Source organism: Mizuhopecten yessoensis, unplaced genomic scaffold, assembly GCF_002113885.1.
Source record: "Mizuhopecten yessoensis strain PY_sf001 unplaced genomic scaffold, ASM211388v2 scaffold716329, whole genome shotgun sequence".
Classification (NCBI taxonomy): Eukaryota; Metazoa; Mollusca; class Bivalvia; order Pectinida; family Pectinidae; genus Mizuhopecten; species Mizuhopecten yessoensis.
This window is the reverse complement of record NW_018480062.1, coordinates 232490-254161: the sequence shown is the minus strand read 5'-3', so window position 1 is coordinate 254161 and position 21672 is coordinate 232490. Positions and strand designations below refer to the sequence as shown.

The 21672-nt window shown below is 34.9% G+C and overlaps 2 protein-coding genes across 2 annotated transcripts in view; one reads left to right on the top strand and one right to left on the bottom strand.

Moving 5' to 3' along the window:
* Nucleotides 1-7215: 7215 nt before the first annotated feature.
* LOC110443148 (serine/threonine-protein kinase ULK3-like) lies at nt 7216-18981 on the bottom strand. Its single transcript, XM_021487180.1, has 15 exons — nt 18842-18981; nt 18085-18225; nt 17616-17736; nt 17056-17160; nt 16534-16677; nt 15880-15962; nt 15075-15230; nt 14581-14686; nt 13501-13541; nt 12849-12954; nt 11731-11798; nt 11222-11297; nt 8375-8415; nt 7791-7902; nt 7216-7340 (listed from the first exon to the last, which is right to left on the bottom strand). Exons 1-15 carry the CDS (start codon nt 18953-18955, stop codon nt 7321-7323), a joined length of 1434 nt encoding a protein of 477 aa, XP_021342855.1. The 5' UTR covers nt 18956-18981; the 3' UTR covers nt 7216-7320.
* Nucleotides 18982-19217: 236 nt separating this feature from the next.
* The window catches only part of LOC110443167 (zinc finger protein 474-like), a 13447-nt gene continuing 10992 nt past the window's right edge, over nt 19218-21672 (top strand). The window contains exon 1 of the mRNA XM_021487210.1: nt 19218-19290. The gene's annotated coding sequence lies outside the window, so the exon portion shown is untranslated. The remainder of the gene's footprint in view (nt 19291-21672) is intronic.

The window sequence follows — 21672 nt, the reverse complement described above, 5'->3', positions numbered from 1 at the left end:
TCCTGTAATACCCAAGGTAGTACAAGATACTGGAGATGTGCGCACACATTCCCATCGTTCTCTCTCCAACTGGGCACTGGCAGTAGTAGTCCTTTATTGGGGCCTCAACATCGGGTGAAACGGTGAACCGTATCCAAACGTTATATTTCGTTTGGCTTTTGTGTCGAGAATGTATTTGACATCGGAGAAGGTCTGGGGAGTGCTGGTAAAGCCACACCTCATAGTCTCCGTCATCACTTAAATGTTCGGCGATGTAACCAGGAGCCAGAGATATCTGATACGTTCCACACGTAATGGTTCTCAAGTAATCAAGATCGAGACGGGGAAACAGTACGGAAGATGCATCCATCTTGACAAACTCGGACCTTGCCCGTCTAGATAGATCCGGATCTGTCTTGACTCTCTGAGCTAAACCATTCGGTGTTGTCAAACGGTCCTTCATACGTTCAGCCATTAGCCTATCTTTGGCATCTCTCTCTGGAGATCTCTGGTAGATCGGTCCTCTAATACCATTCAGACAGGCTGTGACGGTTCGAAGCAAAGCCTCGATGACATTGATAAAGCTGTTAGACACCAATTGCGTTCGGAAGAACGTCCAGTGTTTCAGACGACCATGATAGGATTCCACAATCCACCTCGATTTGGTGATAGTTCTGTCAAGATTTGCTTGGACGTCAGAATGTTGACTTTGACCGGGTTTCAGGTATGACGGCATGCTAGCATTGAGGCCAGAGGCTTCGAGAACTGGTAGGACATCTCTAAAACCTCGGTCAACGACAACGTTGTCGTCTGGTTGTAGCCAAGTAACTAGCTTGTCCATGACTTTTTTTGTAATTGTAGCATCATTTTCGCTGCCAGTGAATGGTCCTACTGTGTCCAGAATGTAGCCATCTGGTAAGGCGATGCTCATGAATTTGAGATAGTTTCTCTTCTTCTGGCCACAGTAGGACATTCTCTGGAGCTTGTGGTCGGAGCTTTTCTGGATATAAATATAGGTGCCATCTAATATGGCAGTGGCTTTATCTCCAAAAAATGCTTCTGAAAAGACAGTATTGTGCCCGAGCAACTGTTCTCTTGTCAAGTGATCCGGACCTAGAAATTGTGGGACTATCGATGTGTCTAATGCCTGTACTATGGAGTGGAAAGTTTTGGACACACTTGACTTGGAAATTCCAAAAAGAGAAGAACACTGACTCCAGGAAATGTCGGTTTTCAGTTTTACCCAGAACAGTAATAGAGCATCGTGTGTAGTCTTGGTATATATACCAGATGAAAGATATGGGGAACAGTGCGAGTGGATTTCGAGGAACTGATCTTTGGACCAACCTGTCCAGGCCATGCATGCCGAGTCATCAAGAGAAGAAAAGCTTATTGTAAACGCAGACTGGTTCTGTGAAAGGACGTGCGACACCTCTAGGAGGTCATTAATGATTTCGGACGATTTTGATGGTAACTGAGATTCCAAGGAACCTCTACCATCAAGGACAACCTCTGTAGACGGATCTAAGTCGTTACCAATAAGGTGAATGGAGCAGACGCGGGATGAGGTGGGACACCACAGTTTGTGTGAATAGATCAGGTGATGTCTTGCACGTTTTGGTAAGACTGATGATTTTGTTCCATTTCTTGCAAAGGTAACAAGACAGAGACAGCATTTTTTGTGTGAAGATGATCCATTCAAAAGATCATGAAGGGTCAGCAACGGCAGGATATGGGACGGGGAGTCGTCTTCTTCCTCTATTTCCTGGTTCTGCTCGGGTTCAGGTTCAGGCTGATTTTTGTTCCGAAGATACTTCATGTAGCACTTCTGGCAAATAAGTGCTTGTTCCTTTGCTGACATCAATCCTTGTTGCACCAGCGTATCTAGGAGCCATTTATATTGTGGACTATTTACATTGCGTGCACTTCTGTTCTTATTGCCACTACGTTTCTTGAAGTATACTTGACACCCTTCTCCAACACATTTACCCTCCATCTTGAAACAATAACGATTGGTTTATGAAGCGTCGATAAAGTAACAAAATAGCAAGCCACCGATGATTGCTGTAAACAGCTAATACTTAGTAGTTTGGTACAATTATGCGAAAATGTGTGATAAATAACGAACAACTAATTACACAAAATAACAAGACAATATAATAAATCACATTCAATACCTCCAAGAAGCGCAGAATTGATTGATTACTTAGAACAAAATAAAGTATTTCATATGGATAATCTATCTATTCGATGTGGCGTGGTCGGCAGGCACAAAGAAAGTGAGACAAGTCAGGGTCCCAACCCTGACAGAGCCACAACGCTTTGGAGATGGGACAATAAAACAAGGAAAGTGAGACAAGAATAGCTAGCGTCGAGTCAATGATTCCGTAAACGTATAGACAAAGACAAGAAGATACGGATAAATGTACAAGGCCACACGATCAGAAAATTCAGAAGAGGACAACTTGAGATAGAACAGTATTCATGTATCAGGGTGTCCTCAGTGTAAATCTTTATATCGATACTGTTTATTTAGTCGTTACACATCATAAAACTGTCATGAAAATATCCGCTCTGATATTCAATATAAAAGTTTGTATATAATAAGCTATATAATAGGGTTTCAGACAAGGTTGTTACTCATTTCCCCTTTTCTTTCAATTTACAACCACATTCAGGCGGCGATATGAGAACGTTCCACCACATGGAATTAGCTGATTTTTGGTACACATATGAAACAAGTAAAGCTCTATCCGATTTTCTGATGGAAATTTGCATCCAAAACTATATAACGGGAGAAAATTGCAATTTTATGGCATTTTTCTTCATAATTGTGTCTCTGCAAGTGCATTTTCATCCGAGAATATTTTTTTTTATGTTTTATGAATAAACACGATGTTTTGGAAATATTTATCAAAAGAAATTTATACTATGTTGCGAATTACAATTTCGAGATAACCTTCTTTTATTTACGAACTTATGTCTTTGATGCTGAAATTGACAACTTTATAGAAATACATTTTCACTGAAATTATGAAATCTTGGTGTCGGAAAGGTGTAAAATTATTCTTCGGAAAAGAAAAAACCAGTAGTTGAGCTAGATAAGAAATTATACGGGGGCAGGCTCCTATGGAGAATTAACATTACTGGAAACAGGCCCTTTGATATGTTTTGATGAGTTTGCTTTATATTTAACGTTATATATATAAGGTCTCAATAGTAATAACTACAGTATGATCCAATATTGGTACTGGAGCAAACAAATATTCTTGGATGCATATTACTTTTAAACAGATATATAAGCAGAAAAGAAATAGTGACAAAAGAATTTGTCAAATAAGAGTCCCTTATTATTTGCTTATACAATGTACATGTATAAATAAATGACAGAAGCCTGCACTCTTGCTTTTTTTTATTAATAAAAAAGTTCATTTGTATTAACGATACATGTATTCTCCAATCCAAAGCTTTAACAATTTTACAAAATTAATACAAATGTACTATAATATATGAATATCTAAAGTTAATCCTGGATGGCACTTCATTCAACAATTTTAGAGGATTCAAGGTCAGCCATTATAACATTATGGAGTTATCTAGCATGGTAGGATTTGAAGAATTAATTAAACTTATGACAAAAAGGCACAAAGGACAAAAACTACAGGGCTAACAAAAAAAAATTCACATTTCACAAAAAGATACCTGTATCCTGGAATATCATTATAGTCCATTTTTGCTGATTATTTCCCATACTAGCAGCAGGGATGTCTCTAAAAATACTGATATACATGCACTATATAAATTGTCATGGAAGCATTATATTATCGAATATACAAAATACTGGTTCATTTACTTCATTTGACATGTACACAATAAACTTTGCAATACTTTTGCCCTTGTATATCTTAATTTTTATTTGATGACCATTCAATACATTTTATTCAAAGCCATAACAGTGAATTGTGAACAGGAATATACTAAAACCAAAAAAAAAGAAATATTGGCACTAACTACAGCATCACAAGTCTAAAATGATGCACAAGCACAAGGTCAGTCACAAAAAAAAAATACAATTCAAATAATGGAAATAAGTGTTTTTTGTCATCAGCAATATAACTACATCATTAACTATTTATAAGGAAATATCAGTTTCCACTATGAATGTTCAAAACATTGAATACTTTACCAGGGAAGATTATTGCATCTTCGACAATGATATGTTTTGAAAGAACATATTTGAATATGAAGGTAACACACGACCTGAACAGACTTATTTCATAAGGAGTTGTATAAATGACTACCTGCGAGTACAAAATAAAAGGGAAAAAAACTAACAAGTTTATCCAACACAATATCTAACGGATGTTTTGGTGAAATGATGTAGTTCTTTTGCCCACTGATGTACAAAATACATATATCTGTAAATTGCACACATACGTGTCTGTTAACTATAATACTGTACAAATCAATGTTTTCTCAATGTAACTCCATTTAGGAACATTTTTGGAAAATCTAAGGTTCCTTAAAGGAAACAGAAACATATTGGAATCATATATCTATTTGTCCCAGTTTAATTTTTGTCTTGTTTCTTCAAAAAAACGACAAAATGCTTATTCAACAAAAGGGTGAGAATTATGATGATGATCAGCACTTGTTTGGGGTAATTTACATTTTACTACATTCATTGCCAGAAACAATACACAACCATGCATTTAGCATTTTAACTTTTTGGTGACAAACTTATCCGTTCTTGTTCCTGGAACGAATATTTAGTATTGAAATTTCATTAACAAATCTCAATAGTCCTTATCTGTTTATCTGAAGGGCAATGGATTTGCATGGTTCAATTTTTTGTGCATTGTTTCTGGCAATGAATGTAGTAAAATATAAATTACCCTAAAGAAGTGCTGATCATAATCGTATAAATTACGGTAGAGAAGAAATAACTTGTTTAACAAGAGGGCAATTAAACCCTGAATAATGTTTTAAACCATGAAATGGCTCAAGTTTATCAAAAGGAAAATATTAAGCTTTATAGTTATTATCTATCAGGTTTATCTCCTTTTTGTTTCTATGCGCTTTCATGTCACCGGTTATGCCTCATTTGCAAATTAATTTATAACATGCATGTAATCGTGCAACAACAAAATAAAATAAGCTTAAATAAGTGTTTATTTATAACCATAACGCTGGTAAAATCACGACATGACACTGAAAATTTAAATTATTTTTTAACTTGAAATGACTGGTTTTTTTTTTCAATTTTGATTATATGCAGAAAATCAATACCAAATTTAACATAATACAATTAGTGGTATGTATTTAGATGTATCGACAGACATTGGTCTCTTTTTCGTATTACTGGCCAAACCTAAATTCAGGATTATCCCACTATTTTTTCTGTCTTTTAAAGAGCTCAGTTTTGTATACATAATAGTATGTCAAGTTTTTGAAAAATACCAGTATATAACTTATATTTCTGTATATTTAGTATTTGTGCCTCAGAGACATAGCACATATCCCAATATAACCAGATGTTTATGTGTGTTACAATGTATGTATCTTCAAATAGGACACTAAACATTGGGATGGGGATCTGTGCCAAACGTGTTTTGGCTGTATAAAAATGACGACAATTCATCTTACATACATGTGTAATGAAAACATTTCATTTATTTAACAAACAAAAAAACTCAATCTCAATGGTGTACACCTGCACCTATCAGTGATATGTAAATGTTTGTGACCAGCTTCAAACACAATTAAAACTGTCAATGATTTTGATATAATTTATACAAAGATAAATGGCCATATGATATAGGATTCACTGAAACACATATGAAATACTTAAGGGCACACTAACAAAATGATAAGATTTTAAACAAAATCAGTTTGACAAATATCTCATCAGCCTCAATAACCCTTCTCATCTCATCAGCCTCAATAACCCTTCTCATCTCATCAGCCTCAATAACCCTTCTCGTCTCACACAATAACTCTACCGTCACATCACAGTACTAGTGTTTATCTAAACAAAATTCCTCACAATATTACAGTGTTCATCTAACACAATAACTTTTTCTTCACAATAGAGTACCAGTGTTTATCTCACACAATAACCCATCCTAGATATCACAGTACTACAGTGTTCATCTCACACAATAAACCCTCATTTACACCCCAGTATTAGTGTTTATTTCACACAATAACCTTTCCATCACACCACAGTACTGCAATGTTCATTTCACACAATAACCCTTCCATCACACCACAGTACTACAATGTTCATTTCACACAATAACCCTCCCTTTACACCACAATACTAGTGATCATTTCACACAATTACCCTTCCATCACACCACAGTACTACACTGTTCATTTCACACAATATCTCTTCCATCACACCACAGTACTACAATGTTCATTTCACACAATAACCCTCCCTTTACACCACAATACTAGTGATCATTTCACACAATTACCCTGCCATCACACCACAGTACTACACTGTTCATTTCACACAATATCTCTTCCATCACACCACAGTACTACAATGTTCATTTCACACAATAACCCTCCCTTTACACCACAACACTAGTGATCATTTCACACAATTACCCTTCCATCACAACACAGTACTACACTGTTCATTTCACACAATTACCCTTCCATCACACCATAGTACTACAATGTTCATTTCACACAATTACCCTTCCATCACACCCCAGTACTACACTGTTCATTTCATACAATTACCCTTCCATCACACCACAGTACTACACGGTTCATTTCACACAATTACCCTTCCATCACACCAGAGTACTACCAAGTTTATCTTACACAATATCCCTTCCATAACACCACAGTACTACAATGTTCATTTCACACAACTACCCTTCCATCACACCACAGTACTACCAAGTTTATCTTACACAATATCCCTTACATCACACCACAGTACTACCAAGTTTATCTTACACAATATCCCTTCCATAACACCACAGTACTACAATGTTCATTTCACACAATAACCCTCCCTTTACACCCCAATACTAGTGATCATTTCACACAATTACCCTTCCATCACAACACAGTACTACACTGTTCATTTCACACAATTACCCTTCCATCCCACCACAGTACTACAATGTTCATTTCACACAATAACCCTCCCTTTACACCACAATACTAGTGATCCTTTCACACAATTACCCTTCCATCACACCACAGTACTACCAAGTTTATCTTACACAATATCCCTTCCATCACACCACAGTACGTATATACTACAGTGATAATACACTTTCACTTCCTGACCAATCAAGATCAGGTGGCAGGTTATCACTGAATTGAACATTGTCCTGAAATAGAATAACATATATTCTTTTTATACATATAATTGATTTCATTTGCCCTATTATTTTATTTAAGTTACTAAAATTTCACCCTTAAGTTACGTACTCTTAATTTTGTTTCATTAAGCTTAACTCTCACATTGAATATTTTTAATCAGAAATAGAGTAGAGAAACTGGCTAACATTCAGAACTTCAAGATTAAAAATCTGTATTTCCTGCAACTAAAATTTCTAAAGAAAGATTTTTCTAAACAAAGATTTTTTAAATATTCTATATTTTGTTTAAATAACAAAGTTGGAAGATGTGTAATGAAGGAACATTTAACATTTAACAATACTTGTTACCATGAACAGTAAGAAATATACAGTGGTATCTCAGGGAAATAGGAGAGAGCTACTTCAAAATATTGTCATGTGACAAACACTGAGTAATGATGATAATATGTAACGGCTTACCCTGGTATTTATTGTCCGCCTCTTCCTCCTGTGTAGATGTGTCTGCTGTATTGAGTTGTCGAATGGACAGGAATGTTTGGATCTTCTCGGCTTCTTCCATCCATAGATGAGTCTGATCAAGCAAAAAATAAATGAAGGAGTTATTATCAACAAGCAATAAATGCATGAACATTCTGCCAACTTTTTACCTCTGCCATCAAAGTTAAACATTTAATAAAATTCAGCAAATTTTATCACTTACCACTTATTTGTTGAGCACATTATAAAACACATACAACATTTACTACCAGGTGTTCCTTACACGTGAACAAATATCAAAATCAAAAGCTCCTTTCTAGTTTGACTGTATATATTGATGCTCAGGTAATTCTTGTCAAATGGTTGTAATAATGGAAGTAATTACACTAGGTACAGTAAAACTAAAAGGAGAATATGCTAGTTTTAACTTGTCAGATATACATTTTAGGGTACTGTTTATACATGAACCCCGGACCTGTCATGAAGAAATAACAAAGTTGTTACTTTAAGAACTTAAATTTCAATATTTTAAAACTGATTTATAATCATAAGAATCAATTTCTTACCTGTTTTCCTAATAAGTCTTTTCTTTTTCCCTTTGATTCTTCTATAAAGAAAAGAACATAAAAAATACTTAAATACTACAAAATGATCATATAGGAAAAACAACACAAAAAAACTATTGCATAAGTACAACTATATGTACTAACTAGAACACTGACAGGTCAGTAAGGGCCCCGTCTTGTGGCAATATATCCCCCATAATCATCAAAAAGTAATCAGCCCATATAGCTGAGCTTGACGTTTGACATTTGGACTTCAAAAAGAATCGCAAGGAAGCAAAATATACATTTTACATGTACTATGATGTGAGTCTTGTTTCCTCCCCCCTCCATATTTGCTGGGCTAACAGAAATGTAAATACCGGTGCAATACTCATTTGTTACCTTTGATTTGTTTTATTTCACCTTATATACCTCCTCCATCAAGAGCCAGGGTCAAGGTCAGAGATCCACTTTGTCTTTGACCTTTCGACCCAAATGACATTGACAATTAACCCAGTGACCCTGATCTTTGGTCAGTTGACTTATTCTTTAATTCCCACCTTGACCTTGACCCTTTGGCCCCCGTAACCTGGACCTAGGGTCAGTTGACTCTGTGTTAAGTTCTGAACAAGTTTGCTACATAATAATATAAAAGTAAAAATCAGTAAAAAGATACAATAATTGACCTTGACATTGACCACGTGACCTTGATGTTAAGTCAGTTTACTCTTTTTTAAATTCGGACCAACTTTGCTTCATAATGTCATAACAAAATGTTCATCAGTGAAAAGATATAAAATTTGACCTTGACCTTTGACCCAGTGACCTTGCCCTTTGGTCAAATGACTCCTTGTTTAATTCCAACAAACATTTCTTCAAAGTGTCATAATGAAATATTCACAAGCAAAAAAATACTAAATTTTACCTTGACCTTTGACCCAGTGACCTTGACCTTTGGCCAATTGACTCCTTGTTTAATTCTGAGCAACATTGCTCCAAAGTGTCATACCAAAATGTTCACCAGTGAAAATATACAAAATTTAACCTTGACCTTTGACCTTATGACCTAGACATTTGGTCAGGTTGACTCCTTGTTTAATTCTGATCAACTTTACTTCATCATGTCATAACAAAATGTTCATCAGAGAAAATATGCAAAATTTGACCTTGACCTTTGAATCTAATGACCTTAACCTTTGACCTCAACTTTTTACCTCAGTGTGTCTCTTTGTTTAATTCCGATCAACTTTGTTTCATGTCATAAAATCCTCATTTGTGAAAAGCTACAAAATTTGACCTTGACCCCTGACCCAATGACCTTGACCTTTGGTCAGTTGACTCCTTGTTTAATTCTGAGCAACATTGCTTCAAAGTGTCATACCAAAATGTTCACCAGTGAAAATATACAAAATTTAACCTTGACCTTTGACCCAATGACCTTGACATTTGGTCAGGTTTACTCCTTGTTTAATTCTGATCAACTTTGCTTCATCATGTCATAACAAAATGTTCATCAGTGAAAAGATGCAAAATTTGACCTTGACCTTTGAACCTAATGACCTTGACTTTTGATCTTGACTTTTTACCTCAATGTGTATTTTTGTGAGCTTAACATCTTGACCAAGTTTCATGTACATCGGTCAATAAATACCAAAGTTATCAGCCAGGAACAAAATTTGTGGACGGACAGACAGACAGACAGACAGACAGACAGACAGAGTGATTACTATAGGGCACCCGTATCTCCTATACGGGGCCCTAATTAATAACATGCAATGTCCTGTAACAGTGGAAGTCTACCACTACCTTAATACATAGTGTAACAGTTAAAATTTACCACTACATGTACTTTAAAAATACTGAACTGTAGAAACTTACCACTTTATGTGTACTTAGATACTTTGCCATTGGAGAATTTATTACCACTACTTCAATACTGTAGCAGTAGAAAATATAACCACTATTTGCTTGAATACTGTGTTCAATGTAACAGTGGCAATTTACCACAATTTACATGTACATGTTGCAAGCCTAGTGGAAATTTACCACAATTTACCTGTACATGCTGCAAGCCTAGTGGAAATTTACCACAATTTACCTGTACATGCTGCAAGCCTAGTGGAAATTTACCACAATTTACCTGTACATGCTGCAAGCCTAGTGGAAATTTACCACAATTTACCTGTACATGCTGCAAGCCTAGTGGAAATTTACCACAATTTACCTGTACATGCTGCAAGCCTAGTGGAAATTTACCACAATTTACCTGTACATGCTGCAAGCCTAGTGGAAATTTACCACAATTTACCTGTACATGCTGCAAGCCTAGTGGAAATTTACCACAATTTACCTGTACATGCTGCAAGCCTAGTGGAAATTTACCACAATTTACCTGTACATGCTGCAAGCCTAGTGGAAATTTACCAATAACAAATTAACTACTTGCATACTATAATAGCCAAAATTTAGGTACATACAAACTGTAAGAGGAAATTTAACAAATTGAACTTTACCACTAATTACACATAGATTGATGCCATGTAAAAAGCGTGGCATTATTTATCACTGTTTTAGCATAAAAAATAGCTAATTTTAAGGAGATTTTTGTTGTCACTTTTAAAACCATGGTGGCAGAGGACTTTTTTCCAAACCATGTTTGAGGATAGCAACTTCCAAGGATTAGTTCATAATTTCATTTGAACAAAACCTAATAGGATTGATCTTGATAAGATAGCAACCATATAAGGTAAGTTAACCTAATATCACATATTAATTCTGTGCAGGGGAGAAAATATGTAACTCAGCAGGGAAAGAGTTGATAAAGAAAAGGCATTTTTTTCAGACAGAGTAAGGATGAAATAACCCTACCTTTCAGAGCATGAATCACAGTTCTCAAGCCTAGTTCATAGTGACCAAGTGCAGATTCATAATCTTCGGATGCATGCTGAAAATAAAACACAAATGTATGAATAAGCTTGTGCCAAACAATTCATCAACAGTTTCTAAAGGAGGAGACCTTAAACCTGTTTAACTATAAATGATATCTTTTCAAAAATAGCATCCAACCACCCTTATTTGAGCACCTAAATACATGTATATGGTATGTCCAAGTTTTCTTACCACAACTCTTAAAATCGTGTCCAAGAGAGCATTTACAAGGCTTTTGTTTACAGTATTAGAAAGAAATATTGAGATACTGCAGCTGTCTGAAAATAAAGAAATCCGCTGATGCTTTGAATATAATTTTACTCTCTCTCTCCTTCCAGATACTTCTGTTGTCACTAGGACTGACATATAAATGGTATTTCTTACACCTTATTTTTAAAGATTGAGTTAATATAAAGAAAAGTATTCATGCTTCGGTAAAACTCTGTTACCTCTATCTCTGCTCCTTTAATTACTTTTAATGCTGCAGTCACTTCATCATTACTTTCATACATCTCCACTGCAATAAAACAGAAAGTTAATGAAACTTAAGAAAATGTCTGTAGGCCATGACTGCCCCAGCCATCATGTGAAATATGTTTGAGTGTTTGATAATGTTCTATAAATAGTAACAACAAGTTTGATTTTTGACACCCTGAAATAGGTAGGCATTCAAGGTATTATCATACTTCTAGTTGATAAAGAGGGAAGCAACATGCAGTGACATATGACACACGAACTTGTCTAAGGTATTCTCATCCCTGAAATCTGTATAAAGTTTGATATAAATCTGTGAAGAAATGAAGTAGCTAGAGTGATGACACGGAATCATTTGATAACTTTCTATATAGCAACACTGACCTTGGCCTTGACCTTCAAACTCTGAAACCCAAATATGTCCGAGGTACTATCACACCTGAACCTTTGTATAACTTTTGATCAGAATCCACCAGGAAATAAAGTTGGTAGACTGATGACACTGATCACATGAATAGGTTGATGAATTTCTAAGGCCATTCTGAGGTCACATGACTAGCAGAGTTGTTGTAAAGGGTCAGTCTGAGGACACCTGACTTACAGAGCTGTTGTTTAGGGTCAGTCTGAGGACACCTGACTTACAGAGCTGTTGTATGGGGTCAGTCTGAGGACACCTGACTTACAGAGCTGGTCCATAGGGTCAGTCTGAGGACACCTGACTTACAGAGCTGTTGTATATGGTCAGTCTGAGGACACCTGACTTACAGAGCTGTTGTATGGGGTCAGTCTGAGGACACCTGACTTACAGAGCTGTTGTATATGGTCAGTCTGAGGCCACCTGACTTACAGAGCTGTTGTTTAGGGTCAGTCTGAGAACACCTGACTTACAGAGCTATTGTATAGGGTCAGTCTGAGGACACCTGACTTACAGAGCTGTTCCATAGGGTCAGTCTGAGGACACCTGACTTACAGAGCTGTTGTATAGGGTCAGTCTGAGGACACCTGACTTACAGAGCTGCTGTATAGGGTCAGTCTGAGGACACCTGACTAACAGAGCTGTTGTTTAGGGTCAGTCTGAGGACACCTGACTTACAGAGCTGCTGCAGTGGGTCAGTAGAACTAGATCTTTTCAGAACTTCATTCTTTTTTGGCTTCATCATTGTCTTCAATTCTTCAGCTCTGTCCATGTATTCTTTAACCTGGGAAAATGGAACAAAAACCACACATTTATGCTTAAAAGGAATTTAAAATCAATAACAAAAAAATCAGAGATGAAAAGGTTCAGGTTCCCTTGAGAAGCTATGTACAGCTAATGATGTTCAATAAAACAGCGAAATCATTTTATGATAGAATCTGTTTTGGAAACCACTAATAACTTGCAATGTTTCTCTAAACATATCTGTATGTTACACTTTGAACTCTGTAAAGCGGACCCTGTCCAATCCAGATCTTTGTGTAAATCAGCCAATACAAAATTCTTATTTTTACTTTAGTTATTCTCCTTCTAATCTTGACTCTGCCTACTCTGTCTTAAATCTATATACTCTCAGGTCAGGTATGTGTGTTTTTGCAGTCCTAATTACTAGACAGGAAAGATAGCAGTTGATTTGTCATTCTCAACTTAAACCATGAAGATTACAACTGGATATGTCTTACTTATAATACAATATGACATGTATTTTACCTTTGTCTTAGTGTCATGTCAAGTCTTTGTATTATTATATTACCTCTGGATAAAAGCTTACCTTTTTCCTCAGTACTTCTTTCTTTTCCTTATTTTTCTCATCTGGAAAATAGGGATTTCAAATAACAAAATATAAGGTTTTTGCTTTTAAAAGTTATTTTGATATAAAATAAGAAATACAAATCTATTTCACAGATAATATTTTTCATAATCATATATACAATATTTGACCTAATATCTGTCTGTATATCAGCGCACCCCAACTTTTTTCTGGGAAAGAGGATGGGTGTGCTTAATTAAAACCTGTACAAATATTGCTTACTTCACTGATCTGCAGATATAACCTTTAGTTGTTTGACTAAAGGGTTTGTGCCTTTTAATGTTTACATTACTGAGCAATGTAAGACAGTGGTCTAGTATAATTTTCTGACTCAAGACTAGTCTAGGCTAATTGTCTCTGTAAAGTTACTTGATTCACCATTTGCACAAATGTTTGGGAGGTGGGTTTGAACACAAATGAACACAGTCGGTTTCAGTTTCAGTATGATAGGGATTTATTAAGCACACCACTATTGTGCTTTTGTAAGCACACAGTGCATTTATTAATTAGAATAGGGTATAGCTCTGCACTTTTTAATTTTATTCACAACAAAGAAAATAATAATGAAGTATTGAACACAAGACTTCAATTTGTAAATTGAACATGAATTTAAATGTGATTTAAGTATGTTATACAGTGCATTAGTATCAAAGTAAATGTTTCACCACCATAATAAACTCAAACACAGAAATAGAACCTATCTGCATTTAATTTTTATTTTCATACAGAAACTTAATCATCTTGCCCAATTGCAACTTGATCACAGAATTTGACATTGCTACACAAATAAACAATTAAGCATCAACAGTATTTCATTAAATAATCAGGCAATGTTAACATATACATGTAATTTCAAAGGGATTTGAATACAAGCTTAGAGCTTATATTAAATTCTCTCAAGAAGGGGACACACAGAATGACTCAAACAAAAGACGTGAGTACTGGGTTGTCCTGAACAAAATTTCATGTTTATAGTTTTGGTTGCAGATAACTTTCAACTGTGCTCAACATAAGATATACTTAATAATTTGAATTACTCACGGTGGATGGCAGAAATGAAGTGAGAGAGAGAATCACAGTAGTGTTTTACTGCTGAAGCATAATCCCCTTTCTGGTCGGAAAGTACAGCATCCCGCACGATGGCTACCTGTAAATACACCATAATATTACAATGAAACCTCTAGTACATCAACACTAATCCATCAGGTGAGCTGTTCCACTATCCAGATAAATGACCAAAGAAAATGGAAGGCAGAAATTAACAGGGTGTATTAAAAAATATTTATATAGCAATATTGGTAAAACAGCATAGGTTTCCAAATAAGACTGGGTAGATATAATGTAAGAAAGGAAAGGCTGGGACTAAATACTGAAGCTAGTAAATACAGGGGTCCTGTGTATGCAAAGACTGCTTTTGACAGATTATTCTGTATATTATTTTGTACTGAACTATCTATTTACAAGTTTTATTCACAATATGCCTGTAAGTTGTCAGACAGACCATACATGATTGAACTACACACTTTATAACTTACAGCTTTATCTAAGGATTCATTTGAAGGCATGTGGTCAAGATCAACAAATGGATGATTGAAGAATTCGTCAAAGCTTATTCTCTTTTCTGGATCTCTCTTCAGCATCCGAAGAAGAAGATCCCTACAAGGGTCGGACACTGTCACACCATAAGGAAGCTGAAAAAGAGTGATATTGAAAAGCATGAATATTGAAAAAAAAATTGAAACCATTCTCATGATAATTATTGATAATTATAATGGCTATTTAAGGTATCAATATACGTGGGGTGGGGGTTGGGCAGCTGAGGAATTATATAGCTCATCAGGGTTATTAGATTTTTATTTTGAAATTTTATATTCCAGTCCAATATATCAACTTTCACATGCTCAGAACTTTGAGTAATGGTTCCCACAGATAGGGGATATGGGGAAGAAAATTGATCATTATAAACAATATATGGTTGGTTGGATCTAAATAAAAAAAAAAGTGCAAAGACCTATGCAATGAAGAGATTTTGTTTTGTGTACTACTGATGACATAAGTGGTTTATGATTTTGCGATATCTACATTTCATATTATTTTTTATTGGTCAATTTTCTTGAAATACTATCCGATAATTTGCAATAATGACCAACTTCTGCTATATGTCCATTGTTGCTGTATAATACCATGGTATGTGACGACAGTATTGACACTACTGATAATAAAAAGTTCTTAAAGTCACACTTTGTACTCTTTGGTCCCAGAATAACAACAGTGATCAGTTTGTATCTATTTTCAATATAAACCTCAAGAAATGAGACAAAGTAATATACATGTAAGTACCTCCACTGGTTTTGAATCCCAAATCTTCTCCTGAAGTTCCTTCAGGTTTTTAGAAGCAAAAGGTGCCCGCCCAAATAAACATTCTGTTAAAAAAGCAAGTCCAAACGAAATTCTAATTGATGATGATAAATTCTATGCAACCCTAATAATTTAATTTTCCAAGATCATCAAAAGAAAAATCAAAGAAACTTTTCACAATACTTGTTTAACACAGTTTGACCAAATCTGACATCACAACTGAATATGAAGAAGATAATCAATTTCAAACATTTTGTTTCAACCAATTTAATTTTAGGTTTTGATAATATTTAAGTCTGTACATTGTGTTATACTTTATAGTGCATTTATATCCTTTATCTTGATTTTTGTAATTCTATTTCTGGTGAAAATTTATACATTTTTTTATTAACCTGAAAAATAACAGCAATACATAGGTAGTAACAAAAAAAAATCATCAGGAAATGTGGCATTATTAAACCTTGTAAAGGTTAAGTATCTAAATTATCAGGAAATATTTATTCATCAAATATTGAAGATGGACCTGAACTTGAATGATTCTAATATTTTCTGGCTGCAAATGAATATATGAATAAATATTAAATCTCATAATTAAGGGAGACTATTCTGTTAAATCAATTCCCACAGAATGCTTACCATAAAGAATGACCCCTATAGACCAGATGTCGACACGAGCATCATATATTCCTTTACAGATGATCTCTGGAGCCATATACAAAGGCGACCCCCTCATTGCGTGCAGTTCATCACCATGGAACATGTGCTTAGCAAAACCAAAATCTTAAATATAAAAGCAAACATACAGGAAATATCAAACTTTTCTTAAATAAATTCAGTGATTTTGGTAGGATAAGGTAGGATAAGGTCATTCCATAAAATCATTTCAAAATCTTGAAAAGTCCTGTTACTGACATAGGTATATTTGGTTCTCACAATTTGGGCAAGTCCCAAAGGACTCAAATATATCTGTGTCAAAAATCCTTGAAACAATCTATGAATTATATTTACATACAAACTAAACCTTAGTTACCTGTGTGTTTTAGAAACTGTTTACCTATGACAAATTTTGCTTATTATAGACCAGAACATAAAGAATAGTTCAGTGTTTTTTCTCTCTGTTAACTTAAAAAATGATGTCATGTATATTAATTTTCTTACCTGCAATTCTGAGATATGGATTTGCAGGTGAAGACATGAGAATATTCTGTGGTTTGAGGTCCATATGGGCCACATTGTGTTCCCTCAAGTACCTCATAGCTTTGACTGAAAATAAAAATATGTAACATTAAATCTGTTTTAATTACAGCCATTGTCAATTTATATGTTATCAAGATCTAATTTTTCATCAAAATGTGTATGTTCGAAAGTTTAAGAATGCAAAAATAGCATTTTTTTTTTTATTAAACATTTTTTAAATGACAAAACTTCCCCTCAATATCTTATATTTAAGTTCTTACTTATAGTTCATATAATGAAAGAAAAGAAAACAATTTTATCTTCCATGTACATTACATAATTCAATGTACATGTACCATAGAAATCAATGTTCCCAAAAAACTAATTAAAAACAAAACAAAAAAAAGACATCAGTGTGTTGAAAGCTTTCCCTCTTCATATAATTAGTCTCAAAGATGCTGACAGATACACATGTCTTATACCCAATATATTTCTATAATTATCACTAGCATTTAACCATTGCTATGGGCAGTCTCTTATACCAATTTGCTGGAGGAAACGTTTGACTATGTATTCAGGCAGGGCCCTTTTGGAGCGTATAAAGTGGGACAGGTCTCCCCCACTGTAGTACTCCATGATGAGGTAGATACACTTATCATCCCACTGAAAAATAGAAGTGGAATATGACAATTAGCAGCAAACTGTAAATTAGTTTCTTTTAAACATGTACATATGTAGTATGCAACTTCCATTTCTTTTCCACCAGATTTTTATATTGATTAACTTGTAAAATACATTTTAAAGGTGATGTAAACTTGCATAGTTTTCACAAGGTCAAATGAAGTTATGAAAAAGCAAGAATAAGTCGCTTCACCGAAAAGCAGTAATATACATACATTGTATTTACATATATAGTAATTTTCTACCATTAGATCTGCCACCACACAAAAAATATCGAACATTTTTACATGATAATTCTTCTTCACTTTAAAAATCATGATATATACAAACCCGAAAATCTTTGAGTTCCACGATGTTGTCATGCTTCAATTTTTTCAATAGTTCTATTTCTCGTAGTAAATTCTCTGATGAGGCTTTATTTAAAGATGATCTCAAAACACACTTGACTGCGACAACTTCTCTGGTACCATGCTGTAAAAATAATTTAACACAATTCACTTCACTTAATTAAGTTAATGTCATATAATTTAATGTATCTTTCCACTTCATATGCCTTTTGAAAAAAAACAATCCTTCTATAAAATCCATGTAATATATGTGCGACCATATTGATAAGGTCCAAATTGTGTAATAGGGAGTATACGTAGTAATCGTGAGTAATATATACCAATACTGGGAATCAAACTACCGCCCATGACTCTCCAGTCAGACGCTCTACCACTACAAGTTCAATTTTGCCTGAGATAGTATGGCGATTTTGACAATATGACACCCTCTAGATCTAGCTCTAAAGTTTTTTCACTGTACATGTAATTTTGATGGATAATTGATTTAAAAATAATATGCTAGAACGTTAAGGAAGAATGCGATTAATGTAAAGCTTTTAGTGGCGTGTATAACAAAAATGAACTGGTAGCGTTTATGCAAGGTTAGGTGTTGTCTTGTTATCAAACCCTATGGGTAATGCAGACGATGCAAGTTATCGGCGACACTGACAGGTGACGATGAGTCAACAGCAATAATTTGTTTCCTATTAATATTGCGTGCAATTAAAATGAAAACAGTGATATAATTTATGATCGGGTACCTTTTTGTAAGCTTTATACACCGTAGCATAGGAACCACTGCCAAGCTTCTCAGTAAAGACGTATCCGTCTAGTTTCGGTTGAGAAATGATTGAAGCTGACATCGGTCGAGCCATTCTCCATGTTGTTATTTTCGTTTTGATTTTTCTACCTCCAAAGCTGAAGATTTTCGTAGCAGGTGCTCGCAATCGCAACTTCTCGGCCAATTCCGGCTAGGCGCGGAATCATACGAATGTTTATTTAAATTGGGGATAAAAAATCTAACAAAATTAATAAGGCGCTCATAATTTGACACCGTACTCGTTTATTTTGCAATGCTTTCAACAATCAATCATTAAAATTATAAATAACTTTATACAACTCGGTCTAACGAGATTTCAGAAATATTGTTTAAAAATGGCGGCAAAGGTTGGCAATGTAACTAGGGAAAGTTGTTTACATCGACTATTTTGTAAGTGTTTTTTATATTTGACTTGACATATCATTTTGATGTTATAGACTGTATTTTTGTGAATGCGTTTCCAAATGTAATTGATTTCTTGCCGACAACAATATATTAACCAAATACTTTGTATCACCTTTTCTAAAACTCCCTTGTGAATTCATTTTTTGGCACATCATCAATAACATCTACCATGTATCCGGGTTACTTCCCACCGTAAAACCTGTTTCTTTTGCTAAATTATACTGTTAATAAATGGATATTTGTAAAAGTACACTAAAAGTTGTAATTTTAGCCCATTATATAGCCGTGAATTATATTTATAAGACTACATTCATCTAGGCCTATTTATTTTCAGTTTTATGTCACTATATGTGCTTGATAATGTAAAATATCACAATAATTTTCTAAATGCCGACGATCGACCCAGTCCAGTTTCGCAACATTCCTCCCTCCTTTTTCTAAGTCTTCGCCCCCGAAGACACAACTATTTACAACCCAGGTTTGGGTATCCCCCTTGCCAAACATACACCAAATGCTTGAAACAACGGTTGGTCACAGGCACCACTGTAACAGGAGAGGAAAAATGCACAGCCAAACCGGGGTTCGAACTCGGGACCCTCCAAACTCTAGACGGACGCTCTACCAATTGAGCTATCTTGTCGCCGGCAATCGACCAAGTCCAGTTCCGCTACAGTAGCATTTCTAGAAAATATTCAATCTCCAGATAGGGAAGCTTATTTATGGCAGCCTATTAATGTCAATTTAAAACAAAATCTGTTTTAATACATTAACAATCTCGTTGCAACCTGTTAATTTCATTACATGCATTAGTTATCACATTAAAAACTGGGTCACTGATTTGTTTTAATGAGATAATTATCCTATTTTGATAAGTATTGTGTTTTAACTTGCTGTCGCTTTTAAATGAGATAACCAATGCCTTTTAATGAGGGTTGTCAATGGTTAACCAGTTGCTCATTCGGACAACCTCAAACTGGTTACCAAAATCAATAATCAAATATTTGAATATTTATTAACCCCATCGGGTGCTCCATGTTTACCTGGCTTATGCCTGCAAATTCTCTACGATGAGATCAAAATCGGATTATTAAGGCAATTAAAATAATGCTCAGACTGACCTGTTCAAGGGTGTTATTTTTATATTTGATTTTAAAGATTGACAAAGAGAATCCGCCCACACCATAAAAATTAAAGCATGAACAGATTTTAAAGGGTGCCGGAATGCAAAGTTGAGAAAACAGATCTTCAAAACTATTACCTCTTTAAATTTTGCACTTGTTACGGTTTTCTCGGTTCTTGCCATATAGACATTAACAACAACATATGACTAGCAATGACAAAACAGTTCACTCAGGTTTATTTTGGCGAATGAAGTATTTACATAGGTGATGAGGTAGAAGTAGCTATTTACATATATTAACAAAGGCTTCTTCACCTGTGCCGTGGTACGTGCGGCCGCTACACCGGTATCACTTTCCTGGCGTGCCCACCATGCCCCGCGTCGTGCCAATACCCAAGCAGTACCGCTCGTCCCTAGTCTCCTGTTATGCCGGCAATTTCGTATCAGCAAGTGTAGCGAGGTCCTTATTCCAAAATTATAATATTAATTACTTTGTCGTCTTCCAAGAAAAGAGAAAAAGATTGACCCAGGGCCAGTGACCGCTGGTCTTATATAAAATGAAATAACCTAAATAATCAAGTTGTATATATATATACACAATTATATATGGAAAATATAAGTGAAGGTTGTGATATCATGGTTGACTACAAACGATAAAAACTACCCCTGTTACCTGTATGTACACTGGATATAGCATGTCAAGCACATTACGGTTACATGACATTGTATAGTAATTATAAGAGGCACATTTATGACACATTGACTGTATTGAGCCATTTAAGTCAATGTAGGATAAAGAATATTCTATTTATCTAAGTTACAAAAGCTGCTGAATATATAAGTCCCTCCCCCCTTCCTTTTTCTGGTCTGGGAGTCTAATTCCTTCACCAACTTACTGTTACATGATCAAGGAATTGTCTGCAATTTTTTTCGAAGGTTCTGGAAACATCTTAATTTGCCCAAAGGACTTTTTTTTTTTTTTTTCAAATTTATAACAATGCAAATATATCATGCATAAACATTATTCCTCTCACACGTAACAATTCATTCATCAAATATTCATTTATAATAAACTGCATATTTCCAGGTATAATTAATAATTAATTATGTTTATGGATAATTAAATTCCAGCTAAATTGTGTCCGTTATATAAAAGCATTGTTTAGAAGTGATAGAAAAGAGGTTAGAGCAGTTCCTACGGGTATAGAAGGGAAAGTAAGACTAAGAGAGAGAGAAAAAAAAGAGGG

Excerpts from the sequence above, each read along its gene's own strand:
- LOC110443148 (XM_021487180.1), bottom strand. The coding sequence starts at position 18,955 with ATGGCTCGACCGATGTCAGCTTCAATCATTTCTCAACCGAAACTAGAC. Across the intron at positions 17,161-17,615 it reads ACGTTTCCTCCAGCAAATTG|TCAAAGCTATGAGGTACTTG; the intron begins GTATAAGAGACT and ends TTTTATTTTCAG. Across the intron at positions 13,542-14,580 it reads CTTCATTTCTGCCATCCACC|ATGAGAAAAATAAGGAAAAG; the intron begins GTGAGTAATTCA and ends CCTATTTTCCAG.